The sequence below is a fragment of the Scophthalmus maximus genome, chromosome 20 (genome assembly GCF_022379125.1).
Source record: "Scophthalmus maximus strain ysfricsl-2021 chromosome 20, ASM2237912v1, whole genome shotgun sequence".
NCBI classification, from domain to species: Eukaryota; Metazoa; Chordata; class Actinopteri; order Pleuronectiformes; family Scophthalmidae; genus Scophthalmus; species Scophthalmus maximus.
The window spans coordinates 3,039,020-3,057,480 of NC_061534.1; the positions used below are offsets into that span (position 1 = coordinate 3,039,020).

At 42.9% G+C, this 18,461-nt stretch overlaps 3 protein-coding genes across 11 annotated transcripts in view; all 3 read right to left on the bottom strand.

The window, feature by feature from the left end:
- Window positions 1–54: 54 nt before the first annotated feature.
- Window positions 55–2,336, bottom strand: phpt1 (phosphohistidine phosphatase 1). Its single transcript, XM_035607957.2, has 3 exons — window positions 1,950–2,336; window positions 823–950; window positions 55–697 (listed from the first exon to the last, which is right to left on the bottom strand). Exons 1-3 carry the CDS (start codon window positions 2,116–2,118, stop codon window positions 605–607), a joined length of 390 nt encoding a protein of 129 aa, XP_035463850.1. The 5' UTR covers window positions 2,119–2,336; the 3' UTR covers window positions 55–604.
- Window positions 2,337–3,043: 707 nt separating this feature from the next.
- entpd2b (ectonucleoside triphosphate diphosphohydrolase 2b) lies at window positions 3,044–12,564 on the bottom strand. Its single transcript, XM_035607951.2, has 9 exons — window positions 12,104–12,564; window positions 9,743–9,860; window positions 7,473–7,623; window positions 6,799–6,958; window positions 6,466–6,693; window positions 5,581–5,850; window positions 4,767–4,886; window positions 4,326–4,460; window positions 3,044–4,240 (listed from the first exon to the last, which is right to left on the bottom strand). Exons 1-9 carry the CDS (start codon window positions 12,221–12,223, stop codon window positions 4,025–4,027), a joined length of 1,518 nt encoding a protein of 505 aa, XP_035463844.1. The 5' UTR covers window positions 12,224–12,564; the 3' UTR covers window positions 3,044–4,024.
- A 1,062-nt stretch (window positions 12,565–13,626) lies between these two features.
- grin1a (glutamate receptor, ionotropic, N-methyl D-aspartate 1a) overlaps window positions 13,627–18,461 on the bottom strand; it is a 32,959-nt gene continuing 28,124 nt past the window's right edge. For all 9 annotated transcript variants that reach the window (XM_035608171.2, XM_035608166.2, XM_035608169.2 and 6 more), the window contains one exon: window positions 13,627–15,684. In XM_035608171.2, coding sequence (XP_035464064.1) covers window positions 15,616–15,684 — 69 coding nt within the window. In that variant the 3' untranslated portion in view covers window positions 13,627–15,615. The remainder of the gene's footprint in view (window positions 15,685–18,461) is intronic.

Below are 18,461 nucleotides of genomic sequence, written 5' to 3' on the forward strand. Positions count from 1 at the left end.
ATGCGACCTTCAAAAGAACAAGTGGTAAAATACCTCACATGCCTCACACTGAAATCAGAATCGAAAATAGTTTATTGATACACGGGGGAACACCTGTTAAAGGGGCAGTAAGCGATTTTAATCCAATACACTTTTTTTGTAAAATTCTGCGAAGGTTTCCTCCCAGTCCGCTTGCTGCCGGTTCTGTGTGTGCACCGGAAAAAGATCTGTGCGGACCTCACCTCACAACACTGTGTGCATTTTGTAAACATCACTCCCCGCCACCTTTAGAGACGTGCTGGCAACAGACGCTACGACTCAGGGAGTTTTGGCCTCGTGGTTAGAGCGTCGGTCTCACATACCCGAGGCTGCGGGTTCGAGCCCCGACCAGCGTGCAGTCAACAAATCAACAACAAACAATCTTTCTCCAAAATCACTTACTGCCCCTTTAAGTGGCGCTGCCTTCAGCCGACAAGGAGGCCGATAATGAGCTTGTTCAGTGACACGCTACAACCTCGAATCGAGGTGGGATCACGTTCATGTTTCCTCCACCTCACGAGGGGGCTACAGTCAAGTGCCATGTCAGTCCAGGAGAAACGGCGTCCGGCAGAGGTTTCGTCTCGGCTCAGTATCCGTCGTTGCTCCAGGTCACCTCGTAGTCCGGATACCGAACCTTTAGTTTCTCAGTAGTCACTGCGTGGTTCGCTCGCCCGAAGCCCTGGAATTAAAAGAACAAAAACAAAGTTTGATTTGAGCTAGAAAACAATCCACATTTATCACATTCACTGTATGTACAGTCATTGTCGAAATGATCTCAAGTTCCTCCCTGCGTGACTCTCTCACCATGGAGTAACCGTAGACGTGGATCTTCTTGTCCTGGGGTTCGTGTTTGATCCTCCCTCCGCCGATACACTCGCAGTCCAGATGGCCACCCTTCTCCAGCTCCTCCGAAACCTTGTCATAGATGTCGGCTACGATTAGGGGGATATGAAAGATGAAATATGTTTAATCTCTATATGTTATCTATAACACAGTATTGTTCAGTATCACTTATTTAGGTTTCCTGCACAACCATTTTTGGCATCATTAAAATCAATAAGAACAGCTGTGACATGGATTTAAGACAGTATTTATTTTTCTGTAATCAACTTATGACTTAATCCACTTATATGTTATGTGCTTGGGAAATATATGAATGTGAAATCAATACAGTTCTATAACACACTATTTTAGCGACTATGCTGCTCCCTGCTGGAACCATCTGGGAATGAATATCTGCCCCAAACCATCATTTGTTGCCTTATAAAGAAGTTAAAAACTGCTCTTTCCCCAGATGCACTCACTTATTATTCACTTAATTCTAAATACAGTTTTATAATTTGTGCTATTACACGGTTTATAATCACATTTTTTAAAAGGTGTTTTAATGTTTCTTGTATTCCTGTAAAGCACATTAAATCATCTCTGTGTATGTGATGTACAAATACATTTGCCTTCATAATACATTTATAGTTCCTTTCCACTTCGGATATATATTTGTTTTTAGGGCAGTATTAAATGCATACAAGTAATCATGTACAGTAATTATCCTATATAATTATTGTTTATGTTAAAGCTGGAGTGCTTTTTTGGCATTTCCTCTTATTGGGGACACTGCACCATAACATAACCATATATATATATATATATATATATATATATATATATATATATATATATATATATATATATATTTCAGGACACCATGTAAAGCATAATATGTTAGATACATTTATAAAACACACTAGATGGTCCAAAGTTATAAGGGAATCCTCCACTGAAACAGTTTTAAGATGCTAATTCGACATTTTGAAGACAGGAAGTGACTGAATATTCAGAGAGACGTTTCTACAGTGTTTACATCGATGAGGACCGGCCTACAGGCCCCGCCCCCAACCCGACACAGTGCGTTTCCCTCGGCCCTAACCCACCGTGGTACTCGGCCCAGCCGTATCCTCGGACGATGTCGACCCCCGCGTCGTCGTCGCCCTCCTCCCGGCTGTGCACCCGGATCAGGACGTACTTGAACACGCCGGACGGGTCGATGTCCGCCGGCGGTATGTTCATCATCAGCGCGGCGGCCTTCGTCTGGGTGCACATCTCTAGACCTGTCGGCGGCCAAGCTACTGACAAACCGACACACAAACAGAACACGAGTATCTTCTCAGCGAGCTCCGTTTCTGCCTCCGAGGAAACACGAACAGCTTCGGCGGCTCGGTTACGAACAAGAGGAGAAACGAGAACTAATAAACACGAGAGAGGGCAACACGACTGCCGCCATTAAACACTTCCGGCATCAACTATAACATTTCCGGTATCAAAAAAAACCCTTCCGGTAACTATTTTGTTCTTCTTTTTCCTTTTTTTTTGGCGGGTGGCAACCAGCGTTATGGTGCATTACCGCCACCTACCGTCGGCATGTGAGCCAGACAGTTTTCTACCCAAAACAAACAAAATTAAATAAATAAAAATGTAGCTATTGAATGAATAAATAAATGAATTAAATTATTTGCATAAGTCCTGTCTACTTCAAATAATGGAACAGACTTTTTTTTATCCCAATCTAAAATACAATTTTTAAAGTAATCTCTTTGACTCCAAGTCTCCATATTCCCCTCTCTATGTTCTTGCTCTTGTGTTTATTTATGGAAGTGTAAAACTATATGCTCCACTGATTCCTCCGTTTTACAGTTATCACATAACCCTGGTTGTTTCCAGTCACTATCTTCAAAATAATAGAGTAATATTAACGTGACCATAAACTGCTCTCTTATGAAGGCTATTTATAAATAATTGTCCTTCGATATCTCCCACAATGTTATTTTAATTAATTTTCTGACCCAAAGATACTGATTTTCATAAACGCGATTATACCGGAAGTAATCGGAATACTGAGTGTACATCCGGAAAGCAAAGCATCATGGCAGTTGTAGTTCAGAGAGACCGATAATGGGCGGGGATCCAAAATACAGTTTGCTTCTTGGACAAGCACAAACAACAAAAAAATTAAAATCAAAGAGCAGTGTAATGTCAAGACAATGCAAAATTTATTATATACTAATATTAATATGATATGAAAATGTTACATTTACTGTCACAGTAGGCTGCGCCAACTTTAACCACGTTGGTCTGGTTTTTCTCTCCGTGCAGTCACTTTGTGCACATTGTTAGATTTACAGTGTCTTAAGTTATTGACATGACTGAATTCTGCATTACTGTAAAAAAAAGTGTAAACATTATTTTGATGTGTATCAAGAGGCCTATTCTATCAGATATGAACCTGTACTTCGAAAACATTCTTTATATTTCCGTCATTAATATCACAATTACTGACTAAACAAAGCTTTTCCTGAGAAGTGGTTAAACTAGTTATTGATCTGGTCCGTGTGTCACAAGTTTTTATAATTTGCTTGTGATAAAAAAAAGCTTCAATGTGCCAAGAGACTGGAGTCTGTGTCTGTCAACAAATGTCTATAATATGCACCTGCTTTTCACCACATCTGTAAAAAAAAAAATTCTGTTAAACTCAGCAAACAAAGCTGAATGTGAATGAAAACAAAAATAATACAAATAGTGATTCCTTATTAAATAAACTGGTAGTAATCTCCACAGTGTGCTTTAGTTTACTGTAACAGTGCTTCAGAGTACACCATATTTTCTATTAAAAAAAGAAAAGCTGGAATTTTTCACATTCCATACGGACAAAAGTTGGTTTGACTTCTTCAGAATACAAATATACATTCAGACCTCCCCTGACGAGCCAGTGCCACCAGGAGGAGAGTGTTGTGTTGTTGAACCTCCAGGGCAGTCAGAGAATATTTGGTCACATTTTTTTATTGCGTTGCCTCTTCACTCCAGCATTTTGGATATGAAATGAAAAAAAACCCACGGTGCAACCTCTTTGTTCAGGGTCCCAGTTTCATTTCACACCCAGCGGGTTGGAGTAAAGAGCAAGAACAAACAAAACTGCACAACTGCGCCGCTCCCCTTTCTGACCGCACAATATCTAGATGGTGCTTTCACTGCCTCCTTTCTTCTTCCCGCCACATGCTTGCCGGGAGACGAAGAGCAGCACTGCAGCGAGGAGCAGGGCGCAGAGGAAGAGGAGCGTCCCCCACGTGCCCACGCTCAGCGCCTTCCTCAGCCCCACGCTCTCCGCGGGCAGCAGATTGCTCAGACTCAGCATGTAGCCCAGGGCCCAGCCCACCGAGGCGTCCCCTGCCTGCGGGGAGCAGCAGCAAATCAGTGCTGCACGTGAGGGGAGAATGTGTGTGTGTTGTTGTTTGTGCAAATGAGGCTGTTCTCACCTTTTTCTGGAAGGAAATGCGCGGAAAGGAGGTCTCGTCGAAGCCGTAGCCTCTCAACATGAGGACCTTGACAAACACAGAGGAGGCGCAGTAGTCGGGCAGACGCACCTTTTGCTCCGGAGCGAGAAGCAACATCTGGAACGAAACCCCCAAAAATGTGTTTGAATACAATAAATATTGAAAAATAATAATAGTTCAGTGTTTAGTCATAGTCAGTTTATTTAAACAAGACAAACATGAAAAGATGAATTCAATTTACATTTGAATAAGTATGTATATAAACTGTTAGGTTGAATATTTATATATAATCATATTTTTAAGACACTTTGAGAGCGAATTTCTTCTAAATTCTTACGAGCCAATCAACTTAAAAAGAAAATTCATATGACAAGTGAGATATTATGAACAAGAAGAGCATAAATTAGGGATTTAGACGATTACTTGATTGAAACTCATCCTGCACACTGCCTCGGCGGCCTCGTCCAGCTGTGAAGGCGTGTTCACCGTGACGCCGGTGATTCGCTGCAGGAACGAGTGAGTGTAGTAGAAAGCAGAGAACGCCTGATAACACAGATGGAGAAGGTCAAATATGAAAATCAGACTTCAGTGTTTGTAAATACACAGCAACAATATGTTAGTTACATGAATTACTTTACTCCAATATACCAAACATTAACATTTTTGGAGACTTTCTACTTTTCCAACACGACATGTCCGAAAAAACAACATTCAAGCTAAATTGCACTTTACTACATGTTCTCGGAATATGTACATACTTTGCATATGATAATAAATACAATATCATATAATAATAATAATATAAACATATGTAAATAATATAATATAAAATTCAATAGCATAATATAAATGATACAATATAGTAATAATATTGAATAATAAAATAAAATCCATCCATGATCTGTATCGCTTTATCCTTTAAGGGTCATGGGATAAAATAAAAATTATAATACGAATCAAAATGTAATTTGTATATAAACTCTGCAACCGTACATACCTTTTTTTTTACTAAAAGTACCAACTTGGCCTAAAATATTTCAAAGATTATATTTTGGATTGAATGTGTGAATAAACACATCTTTGATTTACAAGGTAGAGAAATTACTGAAATGAACCATTCTGTCCTCAAAGTGGCCTGAACTGGCGGATCTGGGATTTCTGCTGAAGCACACAGACGGTCGAGTCAGGTCTCGACATCATCGTCATAAATCCACACGGTTCCTCCATCCTTTCTCACCATGAAGCTGCCGGTGACATTCGGCTGGGAGACCCCGTCGAAGGAGCACCGGGAGAAGGAGCAGCCGGCGAAGGAGAAGATCTCGGACACGTTGCCCACGCAGCGTTCGTAGTGTCCGCTGCCTCGCACCGTCAGCGACGCCTGGGGGTCGTAGGAGCTCGGCGTGTACTCTGTTGTACACGGAGAGTTGAATATACTGCTGACCTTCAGAGTCCGACTGTGGCCCGCGGGATAGCAGGGGTGATCGACCGACTCCGGGTAACCCTGAGACTGAGAGGCACAGACACAGAGAGGAAATTGCTATATCTATTTTCTAAAATGCACATTTACAGTCGAACCATGTGCTCGTGTAATGAAACGGCTGATGGTTCTACAGTTAGATTTTAGTTTATCATCGTTATATCAGTGCGGCTGAATATGTTGGTCTATAAATAACATGAACCTACAGTAAAAAAAAAAAAGTCAAACTGTGTTTCTTACTTTGTCCACCAGGGAGCAGCACCAAGTTTATATTTATTCAACTGTAAAATGTCATGCTGAGTAAATATGTTATTAAAAATTATGTAATATAAAATTGAATGGCTCCTTATCAATTTTTTCATTTTATAAAATACTTTGCTGTAAATTTTTCAAAACTCTCACATGTCAATGTGGTCGGTGTTTGAACACTAACAGCAACTTCATTACAGATTTATTATTAATACATTATTATTAATACATTATTTTTCTTGCAATTTGTTCTGACATCAGCCCAATAGTTAACGTCAATTTTATCATGTTTTATGTTACAAACACTATAAAAAATATCAAAAATCTATATCTACAAATTGCATATGAAACAAATTACATAATGAAATATATTTTCTTTAATGATGTCACATTCACCTTTACCACGTGAGCCAGAAGTCTCTTGAGGAGCTGGTCTCGCCCGTAGCACAGGAAGCTGTGTGTGTACAAAGAGTACTCGTGGTCGTAGAGACGCAGCTTCATCAGGTCGTGTTCGTCCTCCACCTCCTCCCGAGTCGCAAAGGTGATCTGCGTGGACGCCCCGCCGAAATCCAGCGCTCCCACCGTGGGTCGGCCGGCGCTGAGCCAGCGGCCCACGAAACCGTACTGGAAGACAAACAACACCGCCGCGGTCGATTTAGACGAAAACACTGGGAGATGTTTCAAAATCCCAGTTGATTAAAAAAACACACTTCGTACAAGCGCCGGTACCTTTATGAAGTTCTCTAAGAGGTAGTTGACGGTGACCCAGCCGTACGCCCCTTCCTCTTGACCACTCAGTACGGTCGCATCCTGGTAGTTGAAAGGGTAGGACTGGATTTTGTGGCCCACTTCCTGGAGAATCTGGACCGCCTGCTCCGGGCTGGAGATCCTGGTTGGTAGAAGAAAAAACACTTATGACTCTTATGGACATTTAATAAGACGCTGATGATCAAATATGAGCAGCTCTTTTAACGCCTTGCTCACTATCTCGCTATTTGATTGCCCTCAAGCTTCAGGTTTGACCCCTGACCTCTATAAACTACAAACTGACCCCAGATCTTCCTTTGAAAATTTCACAGACGCCAGGAAAATCAGCTGCGCATGTTTGTCAGCAGAGCAAGACGCACAAAGAGACAGACAACAGTTCCACGTGGACTCGTCCGGTGCTGAAGATACAATCTCCCAAAGGCTTTATCCAATTGGACTTTTTGACGTAAACAGTGCAAACTGTTTAAAAAGAGCACTTTGGATTATAACACTTAGCCTTACTACCAGATGATAGGAAACACTCAGGGCAGGCCTCGTTTCGCAGAACTGGAGTAAAGGTGAATGGTGCCAAAGAAAAAGTCAGGATAAACACGGACACGGTCTAATAACACAGACTGACTGACAGACGGACTCACTGCAGAAGCCTCATGCCAGCTGTGGCTCCCAGGTACACAGGGGTGAGCCGGTGTCTTTCTTTGGGGACGTCCTCCACCGCCTGGTCCAGACACGCCTCTAAGCTCCGCCCCGCCGCCCCCTGCTGGCCGGCGTAGCTGGAGATGCCTCCGCCTGGGAGAGCGACGGACAGCACAGAAGATAAAGGGATGTAACCAACAACAAAAAAATCACACCGATCACAGAGTAGAAATGTGATGACGATGTCAACGTAAAGGAAACCTTGCTTTTCTTTGCTCAATTTTCTTTTAAGAGCATAACTCCCTACTTACTCTTACCAAACATCCCTGGTTTTAGATTGGTAACAGGAAGAGATCTGAGAAAAGAAAAACTCAAATATCGATGGAATCTTGGTGGACTTTATTGGCCTGATTCAAAATTCTTATTCTCAGGCATCCAACTAGGGGATTTACATTCTCTTTTAAAATCACGAATCATCCAAGCCTCAGCATTACCTTCATGTCCAATCGTGAATATATTTCAAGAAACATAAAGGTGTTTCCACAGGGAAGGAGTGGCACACTGACTCAGTGCTCGTTCCCGATAGCCTGAGACAAAGGTTCGCTTTGTGAGTGTGATGTTGCAACACAACTCATTCACAGGAAAAAAGGTATTCGTTGCAGATCACCATCCTACTAATTCCTGAGAACGTATGGAGCAAGTTATGTGTCCCTGCTATGATGTCCCAATCAGAGGATTAAAGGGAACGGGAAAGATTCCCATGTTTACAACTTGCACGTATTCGTTAGACAACTAAAAACATTGTATAATTGCAGAGTTGATCATGTGAGGGTTAAAAATATGTCCTGTGCAATTTTAATATAGCACCAAATCAATTTAACGACCTCGATCATAATTCGATTATTTACCTTGTCAGTTCTAATGACGACTCGCATGTCGGACTCAAGATTGGTGCGTGTGAACAGCACTCACAAAATTGGCTCTTCAATTACTGGAGCCGTCCCTTTTTATTAAGCATTCGAACTTCAACACGAGCATCCCTCCGTTCATTATCTATTCCGCTCTTGTCCTTGTCCGAGGGCTGCGGCCAAATCAGACTGACATTGGGGGCGAGAGGCGAGGTTCACTCTGGACCGACTGGCAGCGTATTGCAGGGCTGAACCCAGAACCTTCTTGCTGTGATGAATGTCTGTTATTAAAGCTAATAAATAAAAATGGAGCATCTGAGAAGCAGTGTCTGAGCTTTCTTCTGTGGCCTCGCCTGGCTGCAGGCCACGCGTGCTTATGTGATCATTAACTCATGCATTAGGTGGTTTGAGTCGCGTCCAGATCAATTGGAACGAGTACATGTTCGAACTCGACTCTTTGTTAAAGTTCAGCTGTGTGTGACTTCATGAGGAGTAGGTTTCCAGGGAATGATTCAACTGTTGTATCTCCTAGGAACTGCGTGTGTTCCAGGAAAGGATGCAGGCAGATACAGCAGCCTGTGCCCTGGGCTATGAATACAATCAAACACAGATGCACCCACAAATGATTTAAAAGTCCAGACTTGTGGCTCCTTTTCCTCCTATAAAAACTAATACTGACTTTAAAGGAGACATATTATGCTCATATTCAGGTCCATAATTTGAATCTGGGTTATTACTTGAGATGGTTCACATGCTCTAATAATCAGTAAACACATCAGTTTCCTCAGACTGTCACATTCCTGCAGCTCCTCTTTCCAGCCTCTGTCTCAAACACTTGGTTTTTAGCTCCTGTCTCTTTAAGGCCCCTCCCTCTCGATGAAGCCCAGTCTGCTCTGATTGGCCAGCTGGCACCACCCTGTTGTGACTGGTCAACTGCTGCCAGCACGTGCAGGAAGTTCTCTCGCTTTACCCGGCTTTGTTGGGGGCGTGTCAGAATAGCTGCTAGACGTCTTTGTACACGTCCATAATATGGTGACGTCACCATCTTACCGAGGTATCGACCGGACGACTGACGAGCCGTTTCAGGAGCTTCAGGATCAGTGTTTTCCGTCGGGGAGAGGAGTTCCCTTTACCACAGGCATCTTAAATTTGCATAACTTCTATATAGACAAAAAAAATAATAATAACACACTCGGAGGAAAGGGAAAAACTAAAAAAGCAGAATTTCTCTCCTTTAAAATGAACAGAGGAAGAGTTCAGTTGAGCTGACTACAGCTGTTTTCCTCCGAGAGGAAGCAAGTTTATAAAAGTCACCTCTCAAATAGAAAAGAAAATCGGTTTGGTTTTTGGTGGTAAAAACTTACCCTTAACATGACATTCGCTGTGCTGGGTGACCACCCCTGTGCCATTCTGCTTGTCTGCCGGCCACTTGTATATGTACAACGCTGTGTGCGACGATCCAGCATCCAGGACGATCCCGTACTACAGATAAGAGGCAAAGACAAAAATTAACGAATAGCGAAGGGGGGTTTGAGAACAGAGACGGTGAACCATTTCCAGTTAACAGGGCTTGAAGAACATGAAAGACATTTAGGATCTTGGCAGTTTGACCTGACTTTGGGCATCTGGAAGGTGTTTGCTGGCAGGGGAGGGGGGACGGGCCTCAAAGGTTAACTAACATTAAAACCACACGCTTGCAGTTTTCCACGTGCTACTGAATCTGTGTTAATCATCTGTTATACTCAGAAATACAGAGCAGATCAGACACAAGCATGCAAGTCCAAGTATGCAATAAAATAAATGTTAGCCGCCTTATAAAAAGGCATACGTTTAGACTTATACATACTTTTAAAAAAGCAAGTATATCTGGGCCTTAGTGCGGCTGTAGATTGACATGCACTCACAAAGTGAACCTTCTGGTGCATCCTGTGCAGAGATGCAGTCTCTGTCAAAACAATTCGTTACCGCATGAGGAACTTAAAATATCAATATTAATATATCAAACTGAAATGACAGTTTTACATCCTGAAATTTTGATTCGCCACCATTTAATCTCAAGCACGAGGAGGAAGCGCTTTCTCTTAAACAGCCGAGACTAGCGCTGACTGACTCTCCGGGTTTAGGAAACCCTTTCCCACTTTATTGCCAGGGTTCTACTCTCTGTGATTAAGACCCGTTGTCCCGGCAGTGCTTCCACTGTCAGGACAATCCAGAATAACAAATCACGGCAAAACACAGAAACCTAGATTCAGAATATGCAGAATGAATTCATTCATTCAAAGAAACCTGGATTGAGAATATGCAGAATGAATGAATTTAGCCAATGCAAGAAGAGGCATGTGACTGACGAATCAAAGGAGAGGGACCACACACACACACACACACACACACACACAGTGTGCAGACATAGATACACAACACATGCACAATAAGTCATTTGCAAACAGACACCGGGAACCTGCGGCATTTGCACAACAGGTGAACGGTAACATATGGACGTTTTTCCCTTATTATACTTCTGGTAATATTCTCTGATTACTGCCGTGCACTCGGCTGTGAGGACTCCAACTCTAACAATTGCCAAAAAGCACAGCAAAGCCGCTCTAATGATGTGTTTTGTCCTTTCATTTGACACACACCATGGGAACTGCCCAAAAGTCCTGTCTCCCTGCAAAATGTAAGAACAAGTCTTTTGTGTGCTTTTGTTGTGACTAAACCACATTGTTAGTGAGTGAAAGGGCAGCTACAGTGTACAAAAACATTTTTAATAAAGGAACCATTGGTTATTGGGCGGGCAACACAAAAACGGGGAGCGCACAGGGAACAGGAGTTGCTGTAGTCGGTCTGCTCCGAGTGCCAAAACAACACTGCTGTTCACAGCGCAGTCTTGAATATTATGTATAACAATCTGTCATGATGTCACCTGAATACATGCCACAAAGTCTTGTCTCATTGTGAACGTGGCAGAGCAATACCTGACATTTGGACCAAATACCCAACTTGTATTTACATATTAAATCTGGGACATTTACAGAAACAGTAGAGGATAAGAAGAACCAGTGACACATTCTGTTTTCTATTTTCCTTTTTCTCTATATTTTTTCCAATTTGGTATATTTTTTTAACATTTGATTTTTGTATATATTGTATTTTCTGTTAGGTGCTTTGTCTGATACCTGCTGCTGTAACACCAGAATTTCCCAGGAAGTACCTATCTATCTATCTTTCCATCTATCCATCTATCCATCTATCTAACATCTTATTTCATATATACAAAAGATTTATTAAATAGAGTAAAACATGTCTACTGTAAATCAAACTGGTCTGTGTTCTTGTTATTTCTAAATCATCTAAATTATTATATTTCCATATTGAGGAGGTCTTACGCAAAATTTTTATTCACAATCAATGAAATACTCAAGAATGATCACGTGTAAACTATTTTTTCGTCCAAATCTGGCTCAGTTTAACTTCTACCAAGGAATAATTTGACTGCCAGCGTGACTTTAATCCCATTCAGAGCTGCACTCAGCAGTCAGTTGTATGTTTCACCTGGTGCCTCCCTGTCCTGTCACCCTGCACTGCACAGCTTTGGTTTCACACCCGGACAACTTGGCACGTTGACAGCCGAGCACAAGTCCAAAAATAGGTGTACCGTGTACCGTACCCCCCCCCCCCCCCCCCCCCCCCCCAAGGCCACGGGCCGGGCTGGGACGGGACCTTACCGCGAACCCCGGCGCCTCCTGCACATCCTCCGTGGGCACCGTGAGCAGCAGCACCGCGGCGAGTCCGAACAGCAGCAGCGCGATGGGCACGACGGGACGAGCGGCGCGCTGCTGAGCCATGAAGTGGAGGAGAGGAGAGAGGCTCGAAAGCTCGCTTTATTCTCCGCGTCCGGTGGAAATGTGCGCACCGAGTGTCAACGGGTCACGGCGTGTCACTGGTCGCGCCGCGCAATTACGCAGCGCCCTCCTCTGCGCGCGTGTGGTTCACGCTTTCACCTGCCGCCTCCTGTTTTACATTTCACTTGAGGAGGCAAGAAGTCTGACACTGGATTTATGAATCTCCTCTATGAGCCCGAGCCTCTGAGTGCCCCCCCCCCCCCCTCCAGTCAGTGGAGGGAACCAGCTCCTAGGCTACTGGTGCCATGGAGCGAAAAATGTCTTCACTGGGGAAACATGGCTTGAGCTCATTTATATTCAGTCAGTTAGTTAGTTAGTTACATAGTTGGGGTGGAGCAACAGTTTTTTCAAATCATTTCCTTGTTAATCTAACAGAGATGGGGAGGGAGAAAAAAAATCTCCATGACCGCAGCCTGCTGGACATCAGAGCTGCAGGACTGGCTGTTGTTCTTCGTCCAGCATTTGCATGTGAATGGCTGCAGCTTTAAAAACAAAAAAATGCAAATTAGACATGCAAAGTAACACATGAAGTTTCCACCAGAGATCTACTCTTTTTTTGTACATTAAAGCCTTTTCTTAAAGTCTATTTGTTTTGTCCTGACAGTGTCTAAATTTAGCAGAAGTTATGATAATGAGTTATTTTGAAGGAGCTTCGAAATATCGCACTGAAGCGTTTCCTTATGTTGTCTCCCATGCCAGGCACTGATTTTCATATCGGTTCCTTCACAATTTGGTAAAGATTGCAAAAAACAACAACAACAACAGCTGTCCATATTCTCATAATCTCTGACCAATCTCTGAATTATAATCTTAATATAGGCGTACATGCCACAGTGAACACTATCATCTATCCAATAAACTACCAGTGTAGGCATCCATACTCACTGGAGAGCAATGGGGAGGAAGAGAAGGAAACAAAAATTGTAAAAAAAAAAAAAAAAATACCTAAAATATGTAAAAATGCCAAAATATTTCTGCTTTTCTCTGTTTTATATCAGGAAAAGGTTCAGGAATGCAATAGTGTGCGGACATTTGTGCTCTCACATATACAGCCCCTCCGAAGAAGGTCAGGAAAAGGTTTAGACTTCTGTTCAGTCTAAAGATTTATTTGAATATCTTTTGGTTTGGCACCTTTGGTGAAACAAAACATAGTTCTGTGATGAAGTCACCTCGGGGTCTATAAAATTGTGGTTGTAGCATTGTTCAGAATTTTGTGGCATTTAGTAGCCAATGCGACTAATTGATTGATTGATTGATTGATTGCGGAAATAACAGATAGATTAAGTGATAATGTAGGTCACTGTCGGTTCGAGCCCTACAAATAATTTCAATTCCAGGATTGATGGTAGAGTTGGCAATGGTAGTATATTTTATTTACAGTTGTATAAACAAGATGATTCAATGCAAGATCTTTACTGGAAAAGGTAAGAAAAACAGGCAGTTTCTCCCTTAAGGGGTTGTGTGTGTGTGTGTGTGTGTGTGTGTGTGTGAGTGTGTGTGTGTGTGTGTGTTTTGCGTGTGTGTGCACGTGTAAATTCATGCCTGTGTATCACAACTGTTTGTGTGTAACTATAACATAGAACATTCTCAGCTGCAGTCATCGTACAGGCGCAGTACAAATCTCCTCCACCCCATCGCCACTGAACAGGACTCTATATTCACATGAGGTTCAGCAGCAGCTCTGCTCACTGCACACGCATCCAGGAAGTACTGCTAGTAACACGGAAGCATGCATAGGCCAGGATGACAAAAAAAAAGGATCAGAAGTTCAAGTTTACAAACCGAATTGTGTTTCAGAACATTGTGTTCTTGTTCAAAAGTGTTTATAAAGACTTTGCAAACTCCGTTACTCTGATACCGTAAAAAGAGATTAGGGACATTAAAACGTAAGACGGTGAAGTTAACATGTTGCACCGATGTTCTGGTGGTTCTGTTGTATAGTTTTCTGGGGAAGTCAGTATCTTATTTTACACTTTGGGAGACACCCTCGACGTAAAGCGCTTCGCAGTGCCAGGCACTGGACAGAGGGTGTGATGAGTCTTCTTTTCGACAAAGCAGCAGCGGGTTTCTCACCTCCAGAAAATGGGAAACGGCCGGTTTTTGCACCTAACCGAGACCTGCACGTGAGCTCGCAAGTCCAATTCAAATCCACTCGGGGTTAACTTTCTCGTAAAAGTTCCCCCATGCTGCTGCGCAACGTCAGCTCGGGGAGAAGGTTTTGCAAGAAAGACCGAGTGCAGGTTTGGATGAAAAACGTGGCCCTTTGATGCAACCCCTACAATCTGGAAATGAGAAAGACTGCTTTGACGGGAGAGAGAGGAAGAAGGGGGGCGTCCCCCCAAAACGCGACATGGCTCGCGGTTGCGTGTCAAACAGCAAAAACAACACCACCAGTCTTATGTAACAGTTTCATCAGATTACAAATGAATCTGAAATGTCACCTTGCTATAAATAGTAGTCAAACGCTGAGCAGATTGCATTTGGGAGATTGGCGCAAAGTTAAATGGGGGAGAGGAGATGCAACGCAAACAACTATACAGACTCTGGTATACAGCCTTCAAAAATAACAATGATTGATCAATATCCTCATTCAGATGCATAAAGCTCTTAGTCATGTACAGGCACACGCATGCTTCCATTGTCGTCAGTGGTAGACAAGCATTTGTCACGTCCACTGAGTTAGTGCCGTCATTAGTGCATCCCAAACGAAATCATCTCAAAGTGTAGATTAAAAACACAATGGTAGGTTCCTATTAAAAAATACTATGAAGCTTACAGTACACCTTGTAGTATTGCAGTATAGGTTGTTAAAGAAATACTAAGTAGTACTATGGTATCTAGGCCCTAATCTGAAGTGATATGTAGAGTATAGGGGACTTGCGCCCGAACTGGCCTATCCGTAAACTTAACCAAACTAAACACGGCCGGCTTAAATGCTGCTCAGGAAATTACATCAAACATTAAGTAAAACGTTCTGTGACGAAAACAAGGTTAAGTAAGTTAGCGAATAATATACAGAAGGAAAAAAAGGTTGTAGATGAGTCCAATGGATTCTTCTAGGCATGCTCAGGAACCCTATACCAACATCTAACGCCAGGTAATCCTGACTTTTCCAAAAAAGCTAAAAAGAAAAGGTGCAAGTTCAGTGTTTTTCAGCCTCTTCTTCTTCCCCGGCAGGCCATTTCTTCCCCAGCTCGGTTGGCAGGCGGTGAAAAGAAAAGCTTCGGCTTTGACGGCGAAGAGAAGGGGTCTCCTCTCCGTCCCCCTCTCCCGCTGCCTCCCTCCTCCTCCTCCTCCTTCCTCGTCCCGTTTTTCCTCTCTCTCCTCTGGAGCCGTTACACCACAGTGCTGACAGACGGGTCAGACAAGTTGAGTTGGCCCGTGATGTCAGTGGGTGGGAATTGCTGCAGAGGTGAAGAAGAAAAAAGTGGTGGTGGTGGGGGGGGGGGGGGGGGGAGGTGGAGGAGACACATGAGAAGATGCAATATTTAGATTTTCAAGAACCTGTGCTTCATTTTTGTGCAGCTTATTTAGAAGCAGGTGGGTTCTCTAACCCCTCTCAGGCAGACCTCAGGTTTTATTGTTAAATCTTTTTGAGGGTATGATTTCCCTGTGAAACAGTTTGGTCGTGCCTGAGTTGGGCTAGTCGGGAGCAGACGTAAGCGTCCCCGGGAGCGGACAGCAGCACATTTGAATCAGGCAATCGTTAATTTTCCATTATTTTTTACAACATGACTGGGTGATAATTGTTACGGCTCGTTTATCGCCCCACAGTCATTTGCACGCATGCAGACGGCGGCGGCTGCCCTTTCCTCTAATTTTAGCAGCTCGGGGTCACCGAAGATGAATTTGTGAAGCCGATTTCCAAAGTGCTGTTGTGTCGGACTCTTACGTTCCCGTCCCTTCACTTCACTTCACTTCACTGTGCTTCTTTGAGAGCAGAGTGTGTTGAATCGTAGGCGTCTACTGTGCTAAGAGGGGGAGACCAGATCCCGATTCCATGCAGGTGCTTAGTTTCTATGGCAACAGAGGGATTTATTTATTTTATTTTTTTAATGCTTTTGACTGGGTCTTTTCAGTGTGCGTTCGGCTGACGGCAGCGAGCAAACGTTCCGGCACAAGGCCGAGGTTTTGCAAATACATTATAAATAGAGCTTTTAACATTATGTTGTTGTTGTTGTTGTTTTTTCCTCATACTTTGAAAAAACAGCTGAGTTAGGGTGGAGCAATAAACTCCAACTGATTTCCAAACACGCCAATTATAATCCTGACTCAGCACTAGGTCGGTAAAACCGGTTTTCATAACACCCAGTGTGCATGACAACTTCTTTTGTTGGCACCCAACAAATGAATATTGTTACATGATGGAATCGCAGGACCAGAACAGGGAAGAGTCTTGCCTTGCCATCTCATACTGTGACAAACTGTTTTTTTTTCTTCTCTTCCCTTTCTCAATTAAGGCAAGATCCTCTGATTTGAGCGCCTCTCGTCTTTTAAGCCGATAGAGCCAGTACGTTCAAGCAAGTGAGCTTCAGAAGCTGCCGTGATGCAACTAACATGCTGACAGATGAGGCGACGTCCAGACTGAACCATAAAATGTTTGATTATTTTCAGAATCAACTGGAGTCAGAGTGGACGTCGCTCATCTCCTTGACCCCGCGAGTCTTTTTTCGGGTCTCCTCATATCTTGTACCTTGAGGACCTGCTAACAGCGAGCCCTACTGGGGGTCAAGCGGACCAGCGAGAGAGAGACACTTCACTGACACCACAACCACAGTTACTTATTCCACTATGATTATTAAAAGTCTTAATGTGCGGCGCCACGACAGAGATTATTTTCTTACTTCTTCTACACGTACGACAGTTACAGTAATCGGCATGCTTTGCAGAGGGAGAGAGGAGCAGTGTGGCATGTGGGTGAGGGACACTGACACTAAAGTCCATTGATATCCATTAATATAAAAGAAGGAACATTTATATAAAATCAAAAATAATGGTCAAAGACTGAAGGAGATGGCAAATCTTTCAATTAGACACTAAAACCTGTGATATTCATATATATATATATATATATATATATATAATTATTTTTTTTCCCACGAGGGACCAGCATCTGAACCCTCGATAGAAAACTCTTTAACAATGGCGGATCCACTCTTCTTCTCTTCGAACAAGACCGATTCAAGTGAGCGACCTCCAGGGGAGAGCAGAGGTTGGTTTGGTTCAATGCCGACAACACCCATAAAATAAAAATAAAGACAGGTTAACACGTGAGAAAAGAGAGAGGGACAGGAGAGCAAATAATAATATATGGACCAAATAAAAAATATATTTGTACTGAGCTCATTGTCTACATCTTCCCTGAGAAGCACATCCAAAAAGCAGTGTTAGTACAGAAGGTGTCTGTGCCTTCTCCAGAGATCATTGTTGTTATTTTTTTATTTTATTTTGGAGGCCCGTGCCAGATTCGTTCAGCGACCAGCTATGCAGCTGGGTACAACAACTGCGGGTCACTGGTTTGTCAGAGCGCTCCGAGCTTGTGGAGCACGACCTCAACGTAACAGGGCTTTTCAACGGAGCTGCGGAGGCATGGAGAAAAAACCTGACACTCTCATTATGCTGCGACAAAAGAGTCAAGCAAAGATACAAAAGATGGTGTGATACACAATTAAGAAAAGGAGAATAGTTTGTGTTTACGCTCGCCGTGTAACACAATGAGAGTCTAAGGCTTCACAGAGGTTTTAGCCGATTGAGACCTGGAAATATCCGCTGAAAAAGGCATGCACAGGTCGGACCACAAGGACACTGTAAAATAATCAAGAATCATGACAAATCAAAATATGGACAAAGCAAAAAAAGTAATTTGATTAATAGGAGTCCATGATCCTGAAAATAGACGTGTTGATTAAAAAAAGGAAAGAAAAAAGACAGAACATTAGTTTTCTTCCCAGGAGGACTGGCCGCCACGATGATGGCCTTGGAAAATGGATTTTCGGGGAGAAAAAAATGACAGAAACACCAGCGCATGCTTTTAAAACCAAAAGCAAGAACAACGGCGGCTGAAAAACCCAAACGGAGGAAAGGGCGGTGGGCGGGATTGGTGCAAAGAAAGGTGGATATACAAAGGATCAAGCAATCAAAGAGACAGGACGCCAACACAAATATATAAACACACACACAC

Coding starts and splice junctions, on each gene's coding strand:
- phpt1 (XM_035607957.2), bottom strand. CDS start 2,118: ATGTGCACCCAGACGAAGGCCGCCGCGCTGATGATGAACATACCGCCG. Junction 951..1,949: donor CGGCTGGGCCGAGTACCACG/GTGGGTTAGGGC, acceptor CCCTAATCGTAG/CCGACATCTATGACAAGGTT. Junction 698..822: donor ACGTCTACGGTTACTCCATG/GTGAGAGAGTCA, acceptor TTTTAATTCCAG/GGCTTCGGGCGAGCGAACCA.
- entpd2b (XM_035607951.2), bottom strand. CDS start 12,223: ATGGCTCAGCAGCGCGCCGCTCGTCCCGTCGTGCCCATCGCGCTGCTG. Junction 6,694..6,798: donor TCTTAGAGAACTTCATAAAG/GTACCGGCGCTT, acceptor TTTGTCTTCCAG/TACGGTTTCGTGGGCCGCTG. Junction 5,851..6,465: donor TTCTGGCTCACGTGGTAAAG/GTGAATGTGACA, acceptor TGTGCCTCTCAG/TCTCAGGGTTACCCGGAGTC.